Source organism: Bos indicus, chromosome 6 (genome assembly GCF_029378745.1).
Source record: "Bos indicus isolate NIAB-ARS_2022 breed Sahiwal x Tharparkar chromosome 6, NIAB-ARS_B.indTharparkar_mat_pri_1.0, whole genome shotgun sequence".
Lineage (NCBI taxonomy): Eukaryota > Metazoa > Chordata > Mammalia > Artiodactyla > Bovidae > Bos > Bos indicus.
Window position 1 is genome coordinate 100069444 of NC_091765.1, and position 20001 is coordinate 100089444.

Consider the following 20001-nt stretch of genomic DNA (forward strand, 5'->3'; position numbering starts at 1 on the left):
AGCTTGTCAGTAATGACCAGGTGGTACATACGTGTCAAGAAAACTAATCACCTTCTAACAGGATTTGGAACGGAATTAAGGCGGATCTTGTGCCCTTCCTGTTCCAACTTTAGCAGCTCAAGGTCCATGACTGCTTAGAGATTAGCTGGTTGGCAACCACACCTGGGGGCATCTCAGAGTCCTGGTTCCCTCTCCAGGCCCTAGGCAGTGAATTTTTTGAGAGATTTCAATGCTCGAAGTCCTTGGAGAAGCAGTTCGGGCATGTAGTTGAAACTGGCCAACTCATCCCAGGACTCCCAGTGAGGCCAACGCATCTCCCATTTTTGCAGGTGATGACACCGGGCAGAATGCCTCCAAGTCGTCCGGTTCATCCTGCCCCACAGGTTTCTGCTTCTGGACCTCCCGAACCTCTGAGGTTTGAACGCCGAGGTGTGTCAAGCTGCGGAGAGCCCGGAGAAAGGGTAGGGGCCGAGCGCGGTCAATACTGACCTGGCGGCCCTCGAGGAGTTCTTCCGGCCCTCCCAGTGGCTCCGGGGCGAGTCCACAAGTTCTCAGCCCTCACTTTCGAGCGAGCAGCTCGACCCTCCTCCACCTCCCTGCTCCTCCCCCGCGCTCCAGCCGGCACCTTGCCTCCAAGCCACACCACCTGCGCGCTCGCAGGAGGCCGGGGCGGAGCCTCGGGTCGGGACCCATGACGTCACCCCGGCGAGGGAGGCGGGGCTGTGGGAACCGCAGTGCAGCGCAGAGGGGCGGGGCGGGGTGGGGCCTGCGGCGCGTGACCTGGCTGCAGGAGGCAGGAACCCGGAGAAAGGTGTAGGGGGCCTGGAGCGGCTGACTCGAGTCCGGGGGGCGGGGCGGGGAGTGGCAGGGCCCGGGCGGCGGGCACCCCGGCGGAGCGCTAAAGCAGGTCAGGCTTGCTCCTGCCCTCCCGGTCCTTTCTCCTTCTCCCACCTGGGCCTCCGCGTGGGGACGCGCACCTGGCAACCAGCGGCCGCCCTCCGCCGCGGCCCCGCCTTCTCCGCTCGGGCCGGGCTCCCCGAGCCGGCCCCCGGCGCCGCGCTCGCTGGAGGCGGCCACGAGCGCTCGCTCGTTGATGCCGTTTTGGGGGTGACCCGGCGCGGCGGCGGCGGCAGCGGCGCCTCCAGGTGGGGTGCGGGGTGGGGAGGCGTGTGAGTGGCCGCAGCTCGGCCAGACTTCGAGACCTCGCGCGCAAGCTCGGATTTTGGGGGCGCTGGAGGAGACCGGCCCGGCTGCGCGGGAGCCGGAGATGTGGGAACTCAGGCACCGGGGAGGCGGCGGCCCCGGCCCCGGGGGAGAGGCGGCGTCGCCACCCCGCGAGGGAGAGGCGGCCGGCGGCGACCACGAAACCGAGAGCACCAGTGACAAAGTAAGTGGAGCCCGAGAGGCGCAGCCCCCGCGCCCCGGGCTGCGTCCCGATGGGGCCGGGACACCTGGGAGGGAGGGAGCGAGGGTGGGGCCCCGCGGAATGTCAGGTGAAGCTCCTGGCCGCGCCGCGCTCCGGCCCGGCTAAATTCAGTGGGAGCCGGACTCCAGCGACGGTGCGCTTCTCCGGGTGACCGCGGCCGCTCCCGGGATGGCTGCAGGATTCAACTTGACTCCAGTTTACTTTCTGCAATTCCAGTCCCTCCTCCCCGGGGTCTGGGGCCGACGCTAGAACCGGGATGGTCCCTCCCACCCTAAGAGTTCGCAGCGTCTCTAGTAGCCGCGCCTCACACCTCTTCTCGGGAGAGTTAGGAGTAAACTTAAGACACGCACCTTCCCTTCTAACCTGTCATCGGACCCTGACGCTTGGCTTCTCGCGCTCCCCCATCAGGACTTTTGTTTCCTCTGTCTTTTCTCAGAATCATAGATATCAGAGGTTTGAGAGTCTCCTACACTTGACCACATTGTGACCCTCCAGCTTCTTTTGAGTCCGCGGCAGAGAATGCACTTCTACCAGTGGATTTCATCTGACCTGATTGAATTCATAAGGACTTTTAAAATTTCCATCTCTACAGATTGCCTTTACTTCACCTTGAAGAATAAATAGATATAATGCTAGTATGGTTTTTAAAAAGTTGGAGAGAGACAGACTTCAGCTTATTTGGTAATACAGTGGTGCAAGTAGAAATTTGGGCAGGGGGGGAATCCAGTTTTACAATTTTTTTTATCCTTGACCGTTTAGGAAATTGGGCCGGGCAATAAGATTGTTTCATAAAATCTTCTATTAAATTCCATTTTATCTTAGAAACTCAAAGCACGGAAGCTAGTTCCGGAAGCATTCTTTTTTGAATGCAGGTACTGCAGTTTGTATTACAGAAGTGAAGTAGATTGCTCAAGGTCAGGTCAGTGGCCTCTTGGAACTAGAAACTCTTCCCGATTCCCTTTTTTCTTGTTTGTACAGTTGCTGAGAAGGGTTTCCCTGGTGGCTCAGATGGTAAAGAATCTGCCTGCAATGCAGGGGACCCAGGTTCAATCCCTGAGTTGGGAAGATCCCCTGGAGAAGGGAATGGCCACCCACTCCAGTATTCTTGCCTGGAGAATTCCATGGATAGAGGCTACATGCGTCCATAGGGTGGCAAAGAGTTGGACACAACTGAGACTCACAGTTCCAATTTGGGGAGGGTTCCACCAGAAATTTGATGCTGATGAACTTGAGGTAACCAAGGTTATAAAACTTAGGTGGGAACACATCTCACAACAGTGATTTTAAGAAAGAAACTTTAAAATCAATGGGAAGACAGAGCCTTTTTTTCCCCTTTACCCTTGAGAGGCAGGTGGAATAAAGTGATCTATGATAGAACTTGTGTGTCAAGGGATTACACAAAGTGTAACAGTTTCTGGCTACTGAAGGTTGATGTTACAAAGCTGAAAACAGTGGGCTGAGAATAGTTTTTGTGAAAACTGCCTTGGAAACTAGACCAAAAATAGAATTAATGAGGTTGGGGTTTGTTTTGCTTTAGCACTGGTATAGTTTAGAACCAAGGAAATACCAGCTTCCCCAGGATCACTTCCTTAACTGGGAGAAAATAACAAGCTTTTAAAAAGAAAAAACATGTTCAAGGAAGCCACCCATAAAATAACTTTTGAAGTAATTAGTTTCTTAATACCCTAATACTACATTTAACATGAAAACTACTCTGGTTTGATTGGAGCCATTAGAACTGTTGTCCCTAGCTATCTGTGAGTGGGTTAACACTGCATATTTATTTATAAGTGCTGCACTGTTACGTTTTATTGTCAACCTTAATTTATCCGTAAATTTACAAACTTGTGAATATGTATGATCACAATGCACACAAAATATGTTCTATGTTTCTCTTAGTTTTCATTAATACATCAGATCAGATCAGATCAGATCAGTCGCTCAGTTGTGTCCGACTCTTTGCGACCCCGTGAATCGAAGCACGCCAGGCCTCTCTGTGCATCACCAACTCCTGGAGTTCACTGAGACTCATGTCCATTGAGTCAGTGATGCCATCCAGCCATCTCATCCTCTGTCATCCCCTTCTCTTCTTGTCCCCAATCCCTCCCAGCATCAGAGTCTTTTCCAATGAGTCAGTTCTTCGCATGAGGTAGCCAAAGTATTGGAGTTTCAGCTTTAGCATCATTCCTTCCAAAGAAATCCCAGGGCTGATCTCCTTCAGAATGGACTGGTTGGATCTCCTTGCAGTCCAAGGGACTCTCAAGAGTCTTCTCCAGCAGCACAATTCAAAAGCATCAATTCTTTGGCGCTCAGCCTTCTTCACAGTCCAACTTTCACATCCATACATGACCACTGGAAAAACCATAGCCTTGACTAGATGGACCTTTGTTGGCAAAGTAATGTCTCTGCTTTTGAATATGCTGTCTAGGTTGGTCATAACTTTCCTTCCAAGGAGTAAGCGTCTTTTAATTTCATGGCTGCAGTCACCATCTGCAGTGATTTTGGAGCCCAGAAAAATAAAGTCTGACACTGTTTCTCTGTTTCCCCATCTATTTCCCATGAAGCGATGGGACCAGATGCCATGATCTTCGTTTTCTGAATGTTGAGCTTTAAGCCAACTTTTTCACTCTGCACTTTCACTTTCATCAAGAGGCTTTTGAGTTCCTCTTCACTTTCTGCCATAAGGGTGGTGTCATCTGCATATCTGAGGTTATTGATATTTCTCCCGGCAATCTTGATTCCAGCTTGTGTTTCTTCCAGTCCAGCGTTTCTCAGGGTGACAATATACAGCCTTGACATACTCCTTTTCCTATTTGGAACCAGTCTGTTGTTCCATGTCCAGTTCTAACTGCTGCTTCCTGACCTGCATACAAATTTCTCAAGAGGCAGATCAGGTGATCTGGTATTCCCATCTCTTTCAGAATTTTCCACAGTTTATTGTGATCCACACAGTCAAAGGCTTTGGCATAGTCAATAAAGCAGAAATAGATGTTTTTCTGGAACTCTCTTGCTTTTTCCATGATCCAGTGGATGTTGGCAATTTGATCTCTGGTTCCTCTGCCTTTTCTAAAACCAGCTTGCGCATCAGGAAGTTCATGGTTCATGTATTGCTGAAGCCTGGCTTGGAGAATTTTGAGCATTACTTTACTAGCGTGTGAGATGAGTGCAATTGTGCAGTAGTTTGAGCATTCTTTGGCATTGCCTTTCTTTGGGATTGGAATGAAAACTGCCCTTTTCCAGTCCTGTGGCCACTGCTGAGTTTTCCAAATTTGCTGGCATATTGAGTGCAGCACTTTCACAGCATCATCTTTCAGGATTTGGAATAGCTCAACTGGAATTCCATCACCTCCACTAGCTTTGTTCGTAGTGATGCTTTCTAAGGCCCACTTGACTTCACATTCCAGGATGTCTGGCTCTAGGTCATTAATACATACTTAGCTGGATTCTCTTTTCTAAGACTAGATGGTGCCATGTGTAACCAGTTCTGTTAAGATTTCTAAATCATCAAGGATGAGCATTTTTCAAACCACGTCCAAAATATTGCATTCTTTTAGAGCTTATCTCAAGGAACTTTTGACTTGGCAAGCTCTGAGTCATTGAACTCTGTCCTCTCTTCCTCCTTTCTTATCAGGGTGTATATTTGAATGCACCTGAATTTCCAGGTTAAGGGCCATTATAAAATCAGCCTGCACATCAGAGGCTGGTTAATATTTGGTTCATTTAAACTCTTCTAATATCCTCCAATTATAATACTTAAAAATGAGGAAACTGAAAAAATTAAAGTTAATAAGCAAAGATCACCTCGCCTCCCTTGCTCTGAATTCAAAGAGAAATACATCTTCGAGGGTTTTATGTATGGGACATTGTGTAATTAAACAGACATATTTTCAACTCTGGTTTTACCAAAGACTTGAATTGTGTGTATGTGTTTATGTGTGCACACACAAAAGGATATTTCTGGTTTCAGCTCTTTACCAGAGAATAACGGAGGTATGACATTAGATCTTGTGAAATTAAAGGCATTTCTTTGAGAAATGGGAAAATAAAAGAACATTTAACGTGATAAAACCAACAACAACAAAAAATAAACTCTTCTAAGTGCCTTCTCTAGTCAAGTTACAGTAAAGGTGAAAACACTTAATGAAATTAATGAAAGAAGTACACGAAGTGTGTTGTATTCTGCTACTATTGTACCCTCCCATGCCACTTTGTAGTCTTTTTATAGTGGTGCTATTAACATGACCTTCTCTTCCTTCAGGACCTGGAGACTTATTCGGAAAGAAAGCTCTGTGCTCCAGGGCATTAGCAAGTGAAAATGTTCCCTGTTGCTAAATGCTGGAATAATACTTAAGAGATAACAAGACCACTCCCTCAAGGAACTTCCCCAGGAGACACACATAATTAGACTTAATAGATGTCAGAACAAGGCTTCTTTACTTCGCTCTTAGCAGAGAGAGCATAGCTGGACAGTATATGGAGACAACAGGAAAGGCTTGAAAGAGATGAGGGTTGAGTTTGGAATTAAAAGATGCCTGGAGACTTGCTAGGTAGACAGGTGTTAGGGAAAGGCATTCTAGGCAAAGGGTGTGTGGAACTGTTTCTTGAATCAGCATTCTAGGCACAGTGAACTGAGCTTAGTTTGATAGTCCTGGAGTATAAACTATAGTTTGCAAGGAGGGGTTAGGAGTTTAAGGGTCTTGTGAGGGAGGTAAGCTTTCTTCTGTGGACTCCTGGAAGCCACTGAGAAGTTTTTGCAGAGGCATTAGCCTGTCATTCTAGCAGCAGTCTGGAGAAAGTGTTGGAAGGGGGAGAGAACTGCCACAGAGAAACCAAATAGGCGTGTATTGCAAATGCTGTATGTATGAAATAATGAGGTCACGTCCTAAGTCTAGGAAGAGTGGAGGAGTAGGGGTTGAGAGACAGGAAGCATATTTTAGATGATGGTGATGGGACCCTAGACAAGGGTAAGACTAATAAAAGAGCCCGCTGGAGACACATTTTGGTCCACAACTTAAGAGACTTAAGAAAAAAGCAAAAATGATTGGGCAGTTTTGCAGGCTTTTTGCAGGTGATGTGGGAGATGGGTGAGTTGAGTGGGGCAGGTATGGCATTCTCTAAAGTAGGGGAGTGGCTCCAGGTGGTGGTGGGAATGGAACTGAATGGTCAAATCTAGAGGACTGATGACAAAGCTCCAATAATTTAGCCACCTGATGTCATGAGCTGATTCATTGGAAAAGACCCTGATGCTGTTGGAGGAGATGGGGACAACAGAGAATAAGATGGTTGGGTGGTATCACTGACTCAATGGACATGGGTTTGAGCAAGCTCCAGGAGATAGTGAAGGACAGGGAAGCCTGGCGTCCATGGAGGTTGCAAAGAGTTGGACAGGACTTAGTGACTGAACAACAGAGACTTTTGATTAGGATGGGGCATGTTTACAGTAGGGGTGGAGATGTAAGGAAGACGCCAAGATAGAGAGATCCTGAGAGCTAAAGGAGGAGGTTTTGCTTAGAAGATATTGTCATTCGTATTTAGAAATGAGGAAGAGGTGGAGAACATGGGATTTAGCCAAAGACCTTCATAGAAGCTGAGGATTAGGCCGAGGAATGTGAGACGTAAAAATTGGTAGTAATTGTAGAAAGTGCCAGTGAAAGGAGCACAGAATAGTAGCTAGAAAGGACTGGAGGATTGAGTAAAAATTTCTTTTTTCAAACAAGGAAAGACAAGTATTTATATAAAGAAGTCAAGTGGGAGTGAAGATGCTGACGAGGGTGGGCCGTCCCTAGGAGAAAGAAAGCAGACGTAGTGTGGAGAATACAGATAATTGGGGTATTCAGGGAAAGGAAAGAAGGAATCGAGGTTAGATACAGAAACATTTTGAAAAACAGAAGGGGGAAATCAGTGTTTGATGCTTTAAATTTTCCCAATAAAGTACGGTCTGAGAACTGCGGAGCTTCAAGAGATATTAGAAAAAATTTAGTTCATACATATGTGTATATATGTGCATGTGTGTGTGTTTTTAAATAATAAACTTGCCATAGACTGTGTTTGTTATTATTACCCAAAGTGACCTCAAACAGGTGCAGAGCTGGAACTAGAACTCCGCTCTGACTGGGACACTGTTGGAATGTTATTTTAGAGAGTGTAATGTCAGATGATAAAGAGGCCACCTGCGGAATCATCAAACTCAGTGAAGATTCAGTTGAATTAAAATGACACACATTGGTTTTGTACTGCATTATCATAGTTCCTAACTCAGTAGCGGTAGTAGCAATACTTTGGCCACTTGATGTGAAGAGCTGGCTCATTGGAAAAGACCCTGATGCTGGGAAAGATAGCAGCAGAGGATGAGATGGTTAGATAGCGTCACCAGCTCAGTGGACATGAATTTGAGCAAATTCCAGGAGATAGTGAAGGACAGGAGAACCTGGTGTGCTGCAACATGTGGGGTCACAAAGAGTTGGACACGATTCTGTGTTGTTGAATAACAGCAAAGCAGCAGTAGTCATGATCGCTGATGCTTTTAGAGTGATTTAGAGAAAACAGTAATTTTGCATCGTAACTTTATTTGCTCCCTAACTGTATGGGTTAGGAATATTTCCCATTTAATAGCTGAGAATAAGAAAGGGCTTCTGTGGTGGTTCAGTTGGTAAAGAATCTGCCTGCAGTGCAGGAGACCCCCATTCGATCCCCGGGGAGGGAAGATTCCCTGGAGAAGGAAATGGAAACCCACTCCAGTATTCTTGCCTGAAAAATCCTATGGAGAGAGGAGCATGGCAGGCTACAGTCCATGGGGTTGTAAAGAGCTGGACATTACTGGAGAGACTTAGCACTGGAAACAGTGAAGAGACTGAGAGAAAATGCTGAAATCAGGAATACAAACTACTGTTCTTTCAAGTAAGAGCTGTTTGTTGTTTAGTCACTAAGTCGGTTCCAAGTCTTTGCAACCCTATGAACTGTAGCCCACCAGGCTCCTCTGTGCATGGGATTTCCCAGGCAAGAATACTGGAGTGGGTAGCCATTCTCTTCTCTGGGGGATCTTCCCAGCCCAGGGACTGAACCCGCATCTCCTGCACAGGCAGGTGATTCTTTACTACTGAACCACCAGGGGAGCCCAGAAACTGTTTATTAAAACCCTTCATTAAAACCCCCATAAAATTCAAGATTTTTAAAAGGCTTCCATCCTTTTAGGCACAGAACTCTATGTCACTTGAGGCTTTCCATATGCTTGTTTGCAGTTTTAATACTAGGTACAGGAATCCTCTGTAGAAGGAAATGGCAACCTACTCCAGTATTCTTGCCTGGAGAATCCACGGACAGTCCATAGAGTTGCAAAGAGTTGGACACAACTGAAATGACTTAGCAGCAGCAGCAGGTACAGGAATCAGTGTGAACCTCAAGGGACCTGTAGTGGAGTGGAGAAGCTGACACAGGTCATCTGACTCACTTTTTAGGGGACTAGATGTAAGAGGAGTGGGAATTATGATTGATTTAATGCATTATCCTTTGTTGCATTCTAAACTGCTACTTACTTTCATTAGTTTAGAGACTTCTTTGGAGCCATCATCTTGAATGGTTTTCTTCCTGCCTTTTCAGTCCCCAGCGTCGAGAAGCAGTTCACTTCTCTTTCCCTGACCATGGGCTCCTGTGTACTCTTCAGGAGTCCCTGTGACCTATGTGACATACACTAAAGTGACTGTACTTATTACACTGTGCAGTCTGACATATGCATACGCCCATGAATTTATCACTGCAATAAAGATAGTGAACAAACACGTCACCACTAAAAGTTTGCTCCTGCCCTTTTGTATTCCCCTTTTACCTTTTGATAATCACTGATTGGGCTTCCCTGGTGGCTCAGTGGTAAGGATCCACCTCCCAGTCCAGGAGAGGTAGGAGACATGGGTTCGATCTCTGGGTCAGAAGATCCCCTGGAGGAGGAAATGGCAACCCATTCCAGTAATCTTGCTGGGGCAGTCCCATGGACACAGGAGCCTGGCAGGCTGCAGTCCATAGGGTCACAAAGAGTCAGACACAACTGAGCACAGTAATTACTGATCTGCTTTCTGCCACTATAGATGAACGTGTATTTTCCAGAATTTTATGTAAATAGAATTCAATACATACATATATGCATATACCCACGAATATGTGTATGTACACATATCATACGTACATTTTGTCTGGCTTCTTTTTACTCAGCATAATTTTTTTGACATCCACCCATATTGTCGCATACATCAGTAGTTCGTTTCTGTTGCCGAGTAGTTTTCCATTGTATGGATGTAGCCCAGTTTGTCCTTTGCAACATTTGAGTTGTTTCCAGTTGGAGCTATTACAAAGAAAGCTGCCATGAACACTGTGTACAGTCTTTGTGTGAACGTATGCTTTCATTTCTTTGGGCAGATACCTGGGATTGAAATGACTGGGTCATAGGATGGACATGTATTTAACTTTTTAAGAAACTGCCAAACTCTTTTCCAGAATGATTGTACACATTCCCACCAGCAGTATATGGGAGGCCCAGTTTCAATACATCTTCTCTGAGACTTGGTATGTTCAGTTTTTATTTTTTAGCTATGTTAGAAGGGGTGTCATAGTCTCGTATTGCGGTTTTGATTTGCCTTTCCCTAATAACTTCCCTGATAGCTCAGTTGGTAAAGAATCCACCTGCAATGCAGGAGACCCTGGTTCAATTCCTGCGTTGGGAAGATCCACTGGAGAGGGGATAGGCTACTCACACCAGTATTCTTGGGCTTCCCTTGTGGCTCAGTTGGTAAGAATCTGCCTGTGATACGGGAGACCTGGTTTCGATCCCTGGGTTGGGAAGATCTCCTGGAGAAGGGAAAGGCTACCCCCTCCAGATTCTGGCCTGGAGAATTCCATGGACTATATAGTCCATAGGTCACAAAGAGTCAGACGTAACTGAGGGACTTTCATTTAACTCCCTGATAACTAAGATGTTGAGCGTTTCTTCATGTGCCAATTCACCATCAGTGTATTATTGCCTTCAGTGACATGTCTGGGCAAATAAAGCTTTGCCTGTGTATTTTGACTACATCAATTGTTTTCTTATTGAATGTTGGGAATTCTTGATATATTCTGAATGCAAGACCCTTATTTGACATGTGATTTGCAAATATCAGGTCTTCCCAGGTGGTGCTAGTGGTAAAGAATCTGCCTGCCAATGCAATGCAGGAGACACAGGAGACACGGGTTCGATCCCTGGGTTAGGAAGATCCTCTGGAGTAGGAAATGGAAACCCACTCCAGTATTCTTGCCTGGAAAATTCCATGGACAGAGGAGCCTCTTGGGCTACAGTCCATGGGGTTGCAAAGAGTTGGACATGACTGAGCACACATACTCTCCTGCAAATATCTTTTCCCAGTCTATAGCTGTTTTCTCTTTCTCTTAACAGTGTCTTTTGAAAAGCAGAACATTTTAATTTTGAAGTGGTTTTATTTATCAGTTTTTCTTTTATGAATCCTACTTTTTTGTTGTCATATTTAAGTCTTTGCCTAACCTCAGGTCCCAAAGAGTTTGTTGAATTGTATAGCTTTATGTAAATGTCTGATCTATTTTGAATTAATTTTTGTAAGTAGTGTGAAGTATGGATCAAAGTTTTACCTTCCTTCCTTCCTTTTATATAATTATCTAATTATTCCAGCATTGTCCATTGAATTACCTTTCAACTCTGTTGAAGTCAATTGGCCATATAAGTGTGGATTAATTTCTAGACCCTTTCTTCTATTCCATTGATCAGTTTTTGTGCCAATATCACAGTTACAGTTTCAAAAGTTTATAATAACTTTTGAAAACAGTATAAGTCTTTCAGTTTTGTTTTTATCTGCAGGTGGTTCTGGCTCTTCTTAAGGTCCTTTTGCATTTTCATATAAATTTTAGAGTCTTTTTATTTCCACACAAAATAAAAGCCAATTGAGATGACTGGGATTACACTGGATCTGCAGATAGTTTGTGGAAAAATTGTCATTTAAATTTTCTTTCTGCCTCCTGGCTACATTGCTTCGAGCTGAGTAAACTTGGAGCACTCTACTCAATCTTTGTGAGCCTTAATTTTTTCACTTACAAGAAGGATGTGATTATTTACTTACCTATAAGGTAATGTGAAGTATAAATAAATCGACATTTGTAAGTACTTTTGAAGTTCGTTTCACTGTAGGAAGGAGATTTTCAGGGTAAGAAAGAAACTTTATTTCAACTTCCATTCATCATTTACCAGAAATACTTTCATTGTCTTTTTATATTTGCAAAAGAATAGCCCATAGCCCTTCATAGTCAGAAGCCCTCATTTCACGAGTGCTAAAAGGTGGTCCCAAGGAGGGTGAAATGGCCAAAATTATTCACCTAGCAAGAATGGTTGAGAACTATTTTAATCTTAAATGTTAGCATAAGTTTACAGACTCAGTTCATTCAACACGTATTTACATAGTAAGTGCCAGCCGCTGTGCAGGGTCCTCTGCCAACCTCTAGGGAGTCAAAAGTGAAGCCAGTAATATTTCCTCTTCTCACAAAGCTTATGAACTACTGCAGAGGTTTGGGGCACGTCACTTTTATTACCAAGTGGACTCTGAGGCAGTTTGTTGGAAAGTGCAATACTTTTATTTTTTAAGGAAACCAGAGGCTGAGTTTCTTTAGGGTCAAGTGTTTTGCCTTTTGTCCTTGCTAGTTAAGAGTAGGGGTGGAATTAGGACAGTCAGCCCTCGTATCTGTGTGTTGTGAGGCCATGGATTCAACCAACTGTGGATCAAGATATTTGAAAAAAAAAAAAAAAATCCCAGAAAGTCCCAACAAGGAAAACTTGAATTTGCGGCATACTCACAACTGTGTTTGGGCTTCCCTGCTGTCTCAGTTGGTAAAGAATCTGCCTGCAATGTAGGAGACCCAGGTTCAATCCCTGAGAGGGGAAGATCCCCTGGAGAAGGAAATGGCAACCCACTCCGGTGTTCTTGCCGGGGAAGTCCCCTGGACAGAGGAGCCTGGCGGGCTACAGTCCTCGGGGTCACAAAGAGTCGGACACGACTGAGCAGCCAAACCACAACTGTTGGCAAGATGCTTCCCGATGGCTCAGTGGATAAAGAATCCGCCTGCCAATACAGGAGATGTGGGTTCGATCCCTAGGTTGGGAAGATCCCCTGGAGAAGGAAATGGCGACCTACTCCAGTGTTCTTGCCTGGAAAATCCCATGGACAGAGGAGCCTGGCAGGCTACAGTCCAATGGGTCGCAAAGTGCCGGGAGCTGGCATATTGCATATTGAGTGCATATTGCATATTGAGTGCAGCACTTTTCAGGATCTGGAATAGCTCAACTGGAATTCTATCACTGCCGGGAGCCAGCGTGAGGAACTCCGCCCATGACAAAGGTCATGAGGAAGGAGGCTCGGCACACGCAAAGGCGGGATCGAGCTTCAGGAGTCCCCCTGGAAATTCTCTAGCATATACCCCCAAAACCAGAGTCTGCCTACTTTCTGCTTTGTGCTTTCACCTACACCTCTGACTTTACGGGGGGCTGTCCCCCACTACCTCTCTGAAAAAAGAGTTAGCTTACAGCTCCAGTTAATAATTCCTGGGTGTGACAGTGTTTAACCTACAAACTCCTTTGGAAATCCTCTAGCCTGCCTGAATAGGTTTTTCCGGCCACATGTAATTGTTCAGAGCCTCCCAACTGTGAGAGGCAGGAGATGTTCTAAACTGTCTAAACACAGATTCTTTTGAGTAGTTAAAAGATTGATTAGAAATTGTATTGGTGAAGGGATTTTCACTTGTTGGGCCAATGTTTGCTGCTAAGTTTCCATATCCCTTACCTGCTGTGTCCCTGGCAGTGTATTGATTAATATAATTGGTGTAAGTAGTAGCTTTAATGTTTGTAACCTGGGACCCTTGAGTTAATTCTTTTTCTTGTTATAGCCCACCACACCTTTGCGCTGTAGGAATGCAACTTTATCTAATGCTTTTGGAGGGTGGCTCCTGACCAACCACCTTTAGAGAAAAATAAGTTTTCTGAAGAAAAGGTCTTAAAATGTTAACAGGCCTCCGGGCCAGAAGATGATGCAAATCACCTAAGCTTTTGCATATGATAAGTTTGCAGGAAGAAAGCCTGGCTTGCTGCAAGACTCTACCCCTTCCCCCATTATCCTCTATGCATAACTTAAGGTATAAAAACTACTTTGGAAAATAAAGTGTGGGCCTTGTTCACCGAAACTTGGTCTCACCATGTCGTTCTTTCTCTTACCTTCTGGCTGAATTATTCAGCCTCTTTTCTCCACTGAATTTCCTCACTGAGCTATCCTTATTTCAGCCTCTTTTCTTCACTGAATTTTACTGAGCTATCCTCATTCTATTACTCTTTATATCCTTAATTAACATTTAATTAAGCAATTGTCTCCTGATCGTCGCCTACGCCGTCTCTCCTTCGAATACCCTGGATCAGCCGGGGCTGGTCCCCGGCAGCAAAGAGTCGGATACAACTGAGTAACTAAGCACACACACAATTGTTTACATTGTACTTAAAACTGTTTACATTGTATTAGGTTTTATAGTCTAGAGATGATGTAAAGTGTATGAAAGGATGTATATAGATTGTATACAAATACTGTACCTTCTCTGATTTTTGTATCTTAGAAGGTCCTGAAACTAATCCCCACCCTCCAGCCCCCATCCCCACCAGGTACTGAGTGACGAGTGTACTTGAAACTCCCAATTCCTAGTGTGGTACTCTTTCTACAACCTGGTGATATGCCTTATGGAGCCATTAGTCACCATCTCCATGACCACTCACACCACGCTTCCAACACTCTGGGTTATTGACAGAGAAAAAAAGAGTAGCAGAGCAAAGAAATAAGTCTTGCCTTGACTTCCCAGGCAAGAACACTGGAGTGAGTTGCCATTCCCTTCTCCAGGGGATCTTCCCCTCTCAGGGATCAAACCTGGGTCTCCTACATTGCAGGCAAATTCTTTACCAACTGAGATACCAGGGAAGCCCAAACACAGTTGTGAGTATGCCGCAAATTCAAGTTTTCCTTGTTGGGACTTTCTGGGATTTTTTTTTTTTTTCAAATATCTTGATCCACATTGTTCCACATTGTTTCAGATGTTGAAAACCTGCTGGCACATCAGGCTAACAGCAGGTTCCTGAAGTTTGCAGAAGATGTCCTGCCTGGTGGTTTACTAGTCAACAGCTATTTGTTTAATCTGCTCTGAGGCCAACTGACTCTCAGGGTTACAGTGGGAACACGGCATTTGCTTTGTCATGTTTGGTATAATGTCACATTTAATTTTGTAATTATTTGATAAAAAATTTATAGTTAGTAATCAAAAGCTTATTATTCCTTTATGATTATTGATAATGCTACCCAAGGCATTTTATTTGGTACCCATTTTATTTGGTAAGCCACTTAATGAGGAATTCGATTTGATAGTATGAATAATAATAATAGCTTACTATTTCACTGACTGACCCGAGTCCTTGGCATTAACTATTTCCAGTTTTGGGTTTTTTTTTTTAATGTTTCCAGTTTTTATGGGTAAAGAAACAGTTGGAAAGGGTGATGAAATTTGCCACAGCTTTGGTGCTAATGAGGGCTGAGTTTGGTTGGAGATTTCCTAAACATTTAGAATCTCCCTATATACTTTCATTCTTAGGATCAACTTCTGGCCCAACATTCTGCTCAGTGTTCCTCCTGCTTGTATTAACCCGCTGTGAATATCCTCTTCCTTCTCACCCATTTCAGCCGCTTTCCCCCCAGTTTCCCCCTTTGTAAACCACTCTCCCAAAGCATTTATGTGTGTAGCACTCTTTAATGAAGATTGCTACCAGTGGTCATGTATGGATGTGAGAGTTGGACTATAAAGAAAGCTGAGCGCCAAAGAACTGATGCTTTTGAACTGTGGTGTTGAGAGTCCCTTGGACTGCAAGGAGATCCAACCAGTCCATCCTAAAGGAGATCAGTCCTGGGTGTTCATTGGAAGGACTGATGTTGAAGCTGAAACTCCAATACTTTGGCCACCTCATACGAAGAGTTGACTCATTGGAAAAGACTCTGATGCTGGGAGGGGTTGGGGGCAAGAGGAGAAGGGGACGACAGAGGATGAGATGGTTGAATGGCATCACTGACTCAATGGACATGGGTTTGGGTAAACTCCGGGATTTGGCGATGGACAGGGAGGCCTGGTGTGCTGTGGTTCATGGGGTCGCAAAGAGTTGAACGTGACTGAGTGACTGAACTGAACTGAACTGAACTGATTTCACTAGGCATAATACCCTCCAGGTCATCCATGTTGTTGCAGATGGCAAAATTTATTCTTCTTTATGTCTGAGTAGCATTCCAGTGTGTGTGTGTGTGTGTATGCACCACATCTTTTTTATAATTTTATTTATTTATTTTAGGCTGTGTGGGTCTTTGTTGCTGCATGGGCTTTTCTCTAGTTGTGGTGTACAGACTCCTCACTATGGTGACTTTTCTTGTTGCAGAGCATGGGCTCTAGGCACACAAACTTCAGTAGTTGCAGTTCCTGGGTTCTAGAGCCCAGGTTCAATGGCTGTGGTGCACAGGCTTAGCTGGTCCACGGCATGTGGGATCCTCCCATATCAGGGATCAAACCCATGTCTTCTGCATGGGCAGGTGGACTTTTCACCACTGAGCCAACAGGAAAGCCCCGATACCACGTCTTCTTTGTCCATTCATCTGTTGATGGAGTTCTATTTTTAGTTCTTTCAGGAACCTCCATACTGGTTCACAGTGCTTATACAAATTTGCATTCCCACCAACAGTGTACAGTGTTCCCTTTTCTCCATATCATTGCCAACATTTGTTATTTGTGGTCTTTTTGGTGATAGTCATTCTGACAGATGTGACATGATATATTATTGTGGTTTTGATTTTCATTTCTACGGTAATTAGTAATCTTGAGCACCTTTTCATGTGCCTATTGGCCATTTTTATGTCTTCTTTGGAAAAATGTGTATATAGGTCTTCTACCCATTTTTGGGTTGAGTTGTTGGGTTTTTTTTGATATCGAGTTGTATGAGCTGTTTATATATTTTGGATATTAATTCCTTATTAGTCATAACATTTGCAAATATTTTCTCTCATTCAGTAGGTTGTCTTTTTGTTTTGTTGATGGTTTTCATTGCTGTGCAAAAGCTTTTAAGTCTCCTTAGATCTCATTTGTTTATTTTTGCTTTTATTTCCTTGTTTTAGGAGACTGAGGTAGGCTTGCTTCACTATAACCTTTCCTCTTAAAACTGCTTTTTCTATAGTATGGATCTTGACTGTACCACCCCACTGCCCCTCCTTTCCACCTCCTTGTGGATTTTTTCCTTTTATCTTTAGTTGTAGAAGATCTTTTCTGGTAGATTCTATCATGCTTTCTCATCAGTAGCTGTTCTGATAATAGTTGTAAACTTGGTATGCCCATGAGAGGAGGTGGGCTCCAGGATTTTGTACTCCACCATCGTGGCCAGGATTCTCTCTTGAGGATCTAATAAAATGATGGAAGCTTGAGTGTTTAGAATAATTATATGTATATTGTCGTTCAGTTGCTAAGTTGCATCCCACTCTTTGCAACCACATGGACTGCAGCATGCCAGGCTTCCCTGTCCTTCATCATCTCCTGGAGTTTGTGCCAACTCATGTTCATTGAGTTGGTGATGCCATCCAACCATCTCATCCTCTGTCATCCCCTTCTCCTCCCACCTTCAATCTTTCCCAGCATCAGGGTCTTTTCAGTATTGAAGCTTCAGCTTTAGCATCAGTCCTTCCAATGAATATTCAGGGTTGATTTCCTCTAAAGGAATCCCAAGATTGACTGATTTGATCTCTTTTTATATGAATATATCTTTATTTATATATATGTGTGTGTGTGTGTGTGTGTGTGTCTGTATATCTACATATTTATATCTGTCTATCTATTGATACCTAGCAGGGCCCTCTAGGACTCCTGGGCACAGAGCCTTTGTGCGTGCCCCATTCATCTGATTACAGGAAATAGCCTTCATTCAGCCTCCCTGATCTTCACTGAGTTCCAACAGCCAGATTCAAGCAGTTGTTAATTAGGAAAGGGAGGGGATGCAAGACAAGGGAGAAACAGTCAAAAGAAACAATAGTGTGGCCTTTGGGCAAGGTCCTGATTCCCAGTAAGGGATACCCATGGCAGTATCTTTGAGCTGTTGTGCAGATACTGAAACCCCAACCAGGTGGGAGAAGTTAATGATTAATGAGGGTCGGTGCCCGCAAGCACACAGACCCCAGACCGATTGGAACCTGAAGGCTGATGAGGCTGACCCTGCTTACCACCAGCCAGTCGCAAGAGTGTCCACAAGTTGATCACACCCCATAACTATAAAACTTCTCACTACTCTCTCCAAGTTGGGACACACAATTTTGAGGGCATTAGCCTGCTGTGGCTGCCTTTGCCCGGCAAAGAAATAAAGCTATTCTTTTTTAACTTCACCCAGAAGTCTCAGAGATTTAATTCAGTGTTGGGGTACAGAGGTCAGATTCAGCTTCACTATCTATGTATCTATGTAAAATGCCATGCCAGTGTGAGATATTACTCCTGTTGGAGATGCTTTGATTGTAATCAAATAAAAAAGAGACTATGTACCATTGTACATGGACAGAAGAGCCTGGTAGGCTACAGTCCATGGGCTTGCAGAGAGTCGGACACGACTGAGGGACTTCACTCACTCACTCATGTACCATTGATCAGAATCTACATTAATACAAACACTCTATTTTCTGTTAAGCAGAGAAACAATGAATATTTGATTCTGTGGTACATTTCTGATTTAGATAATACAGAAATTTCTTTTTGTGTTTTTTGTTGAAATTAATCCTTTATGTTGATAGACTTTAGCAGGAACTTTACTAACTAGGATGTCCAACAGTGCTTGCATATTCAAAATAAGTTAATAGTTTTTTTTTTTTTTTAAGTTATGGAAATGAGAGTTGGTACTCTGAGCAATAAATAGATGTATTGGCAAGCATGCACTTTTTTCCCTTTTATTTTGCAAAGTGATTTTCTTTTTTCTTTAATTTTAGGAAACAGATATTGATGACAGATATGGAGACTTGGATTCCAGAACAGATTCTGATATTCCAGAAATTCCACCATCCCTAGATAGAACCCCCGAGATCCTCAAGAAAGCTCTGTCTGGTTTGTCTTCAAGGTACGATTGGTTGAAGGTCAATCTGAGGGGTGAACAAGATAAGCTGTGAGGTTATCCTGGACCATTTCTTACACTGGTCTAAGAAATTTCACTTTTTGTGAGTTTTAGAGTTATGAGAGAAGACTTTTACATTTTTAACCATACATGAGCACAGTGTTGGAGGCTTGATATACATCCTTTCATTAATCTTTAAAGTCTTAAGTTTCAGAAAACCAAGTCTGAGAGGTTAGCTGGTGAATGTTATAAAGCTAATAAGTTGTGGACCTGGCATTTCTGCCCCTGTCTGCCGGGTTTCTGAAGCCAGTGACCCATTTATCACATCAAGTTGCCTTTTCTGATTCTGGGACATCAAATAAAGAAAATTCTGTATCCTCTGTCCTGTGTTTTCAAATGCCAGAAATAGGTAATGTTTTTCCTTCTAATGGAATTTAAAATCGTTGTCCAGACTTCACAACACTTTACCATTTTGTATTTCTGTTATACCTTTAAATGTCTAATAACCTAATTTTATATTGCCCTCCATTGTAATATGAATTATAAAATTTATAAGGGCAAAATAAGTGTAATCTGTTACGCAGATGAACATATAAAATCTTAAATATTGGTACAGAACACTCTTTCTTCAATTTCTTAATACTGTGACACAGAATAAGAGGTCTGTTTTCCACCATGCCCCAAGAGAGACACAAATTGTATTTTAACTGCTGGAAAAATGTTATGAAGCAATTCTTGCCATAACTGTGTGTGATGCACTCTGATTTCTCTTATTTTTGATAACTGTTCTAGGTTCTTGGACCAAAAAATGCTGAATTACTAAATTGATTTTTACTACCCATGGGTCATAACTTGAAGTTTGAAAAACACTGATTAAATGGCAACCCACTCCAGTGTTCTTGCCTGGAGAATCCCAGGGACGGAGGAGCCTGGTGGGCTGCTGTCTCTGGGGTCGCACAGAGTTGGACACGACTGAAGTGACTTAGCAGCAGCAGTGGTCATATCTAGTAAATAAAATATGAGCTTTTCTGATTTTTAATTTCCTAGAGGATAGCCATATTAGAATAAACCGGTTCAAGACAAAGTTTTCATGTTTTTTAGCCAACATAAAAAAATGTTGCTCTCCCTTATTAAAAGTATGATTATTATTTTAATATTTCTTGTTCCCAGTTGTTTTCATGACCTAGTTCACAGACGTACCTTTGCTTTAAAATCTCACCTGGTCTATTTTGGATCTGGACTTTTTTCTGTGTTGATGTTATATAAGAATAATGCTGGATTCCTGTGTGTCATGCATAACAAGATTTTCCTTACTATTTTTTTTTCCTGGCATAAAGCAACAATAGCAGGTAATAGTAGCTGGTATTTATTGACCATGTATATGTGCTGGGTA

General features: G+C 43.6%; 1 protein-coding gene across 1 annotated transcript in view; it reads left to right on the forward strand.

Moving 5' to 3' along the window:
* Nucleotides 1-801: 801 nt before the first annotated feature.
* Nucleotides 802-20001, forward strand: part of CDS1 (CDP-diacylglycerol synthase 1) — an 81262-nt gene continuing 62062 nt past the window's right edge. Inside the window, exons 1-2 of the mRNA XM_070791720.1 lie at nucleotides 802-1387; nucleotides 18487-18614. Coding sequence (XP_070647821.1) covers nucleotides 1268-1387; nucleotides 18487-18614 — 248 coding nt within the window. The 5' untranslated portion in view covers nucleotides 802-1267. The remainder of the gene's footprint in view (nucleotides 1388-18486; nucleotides 18615-20001) is intronic.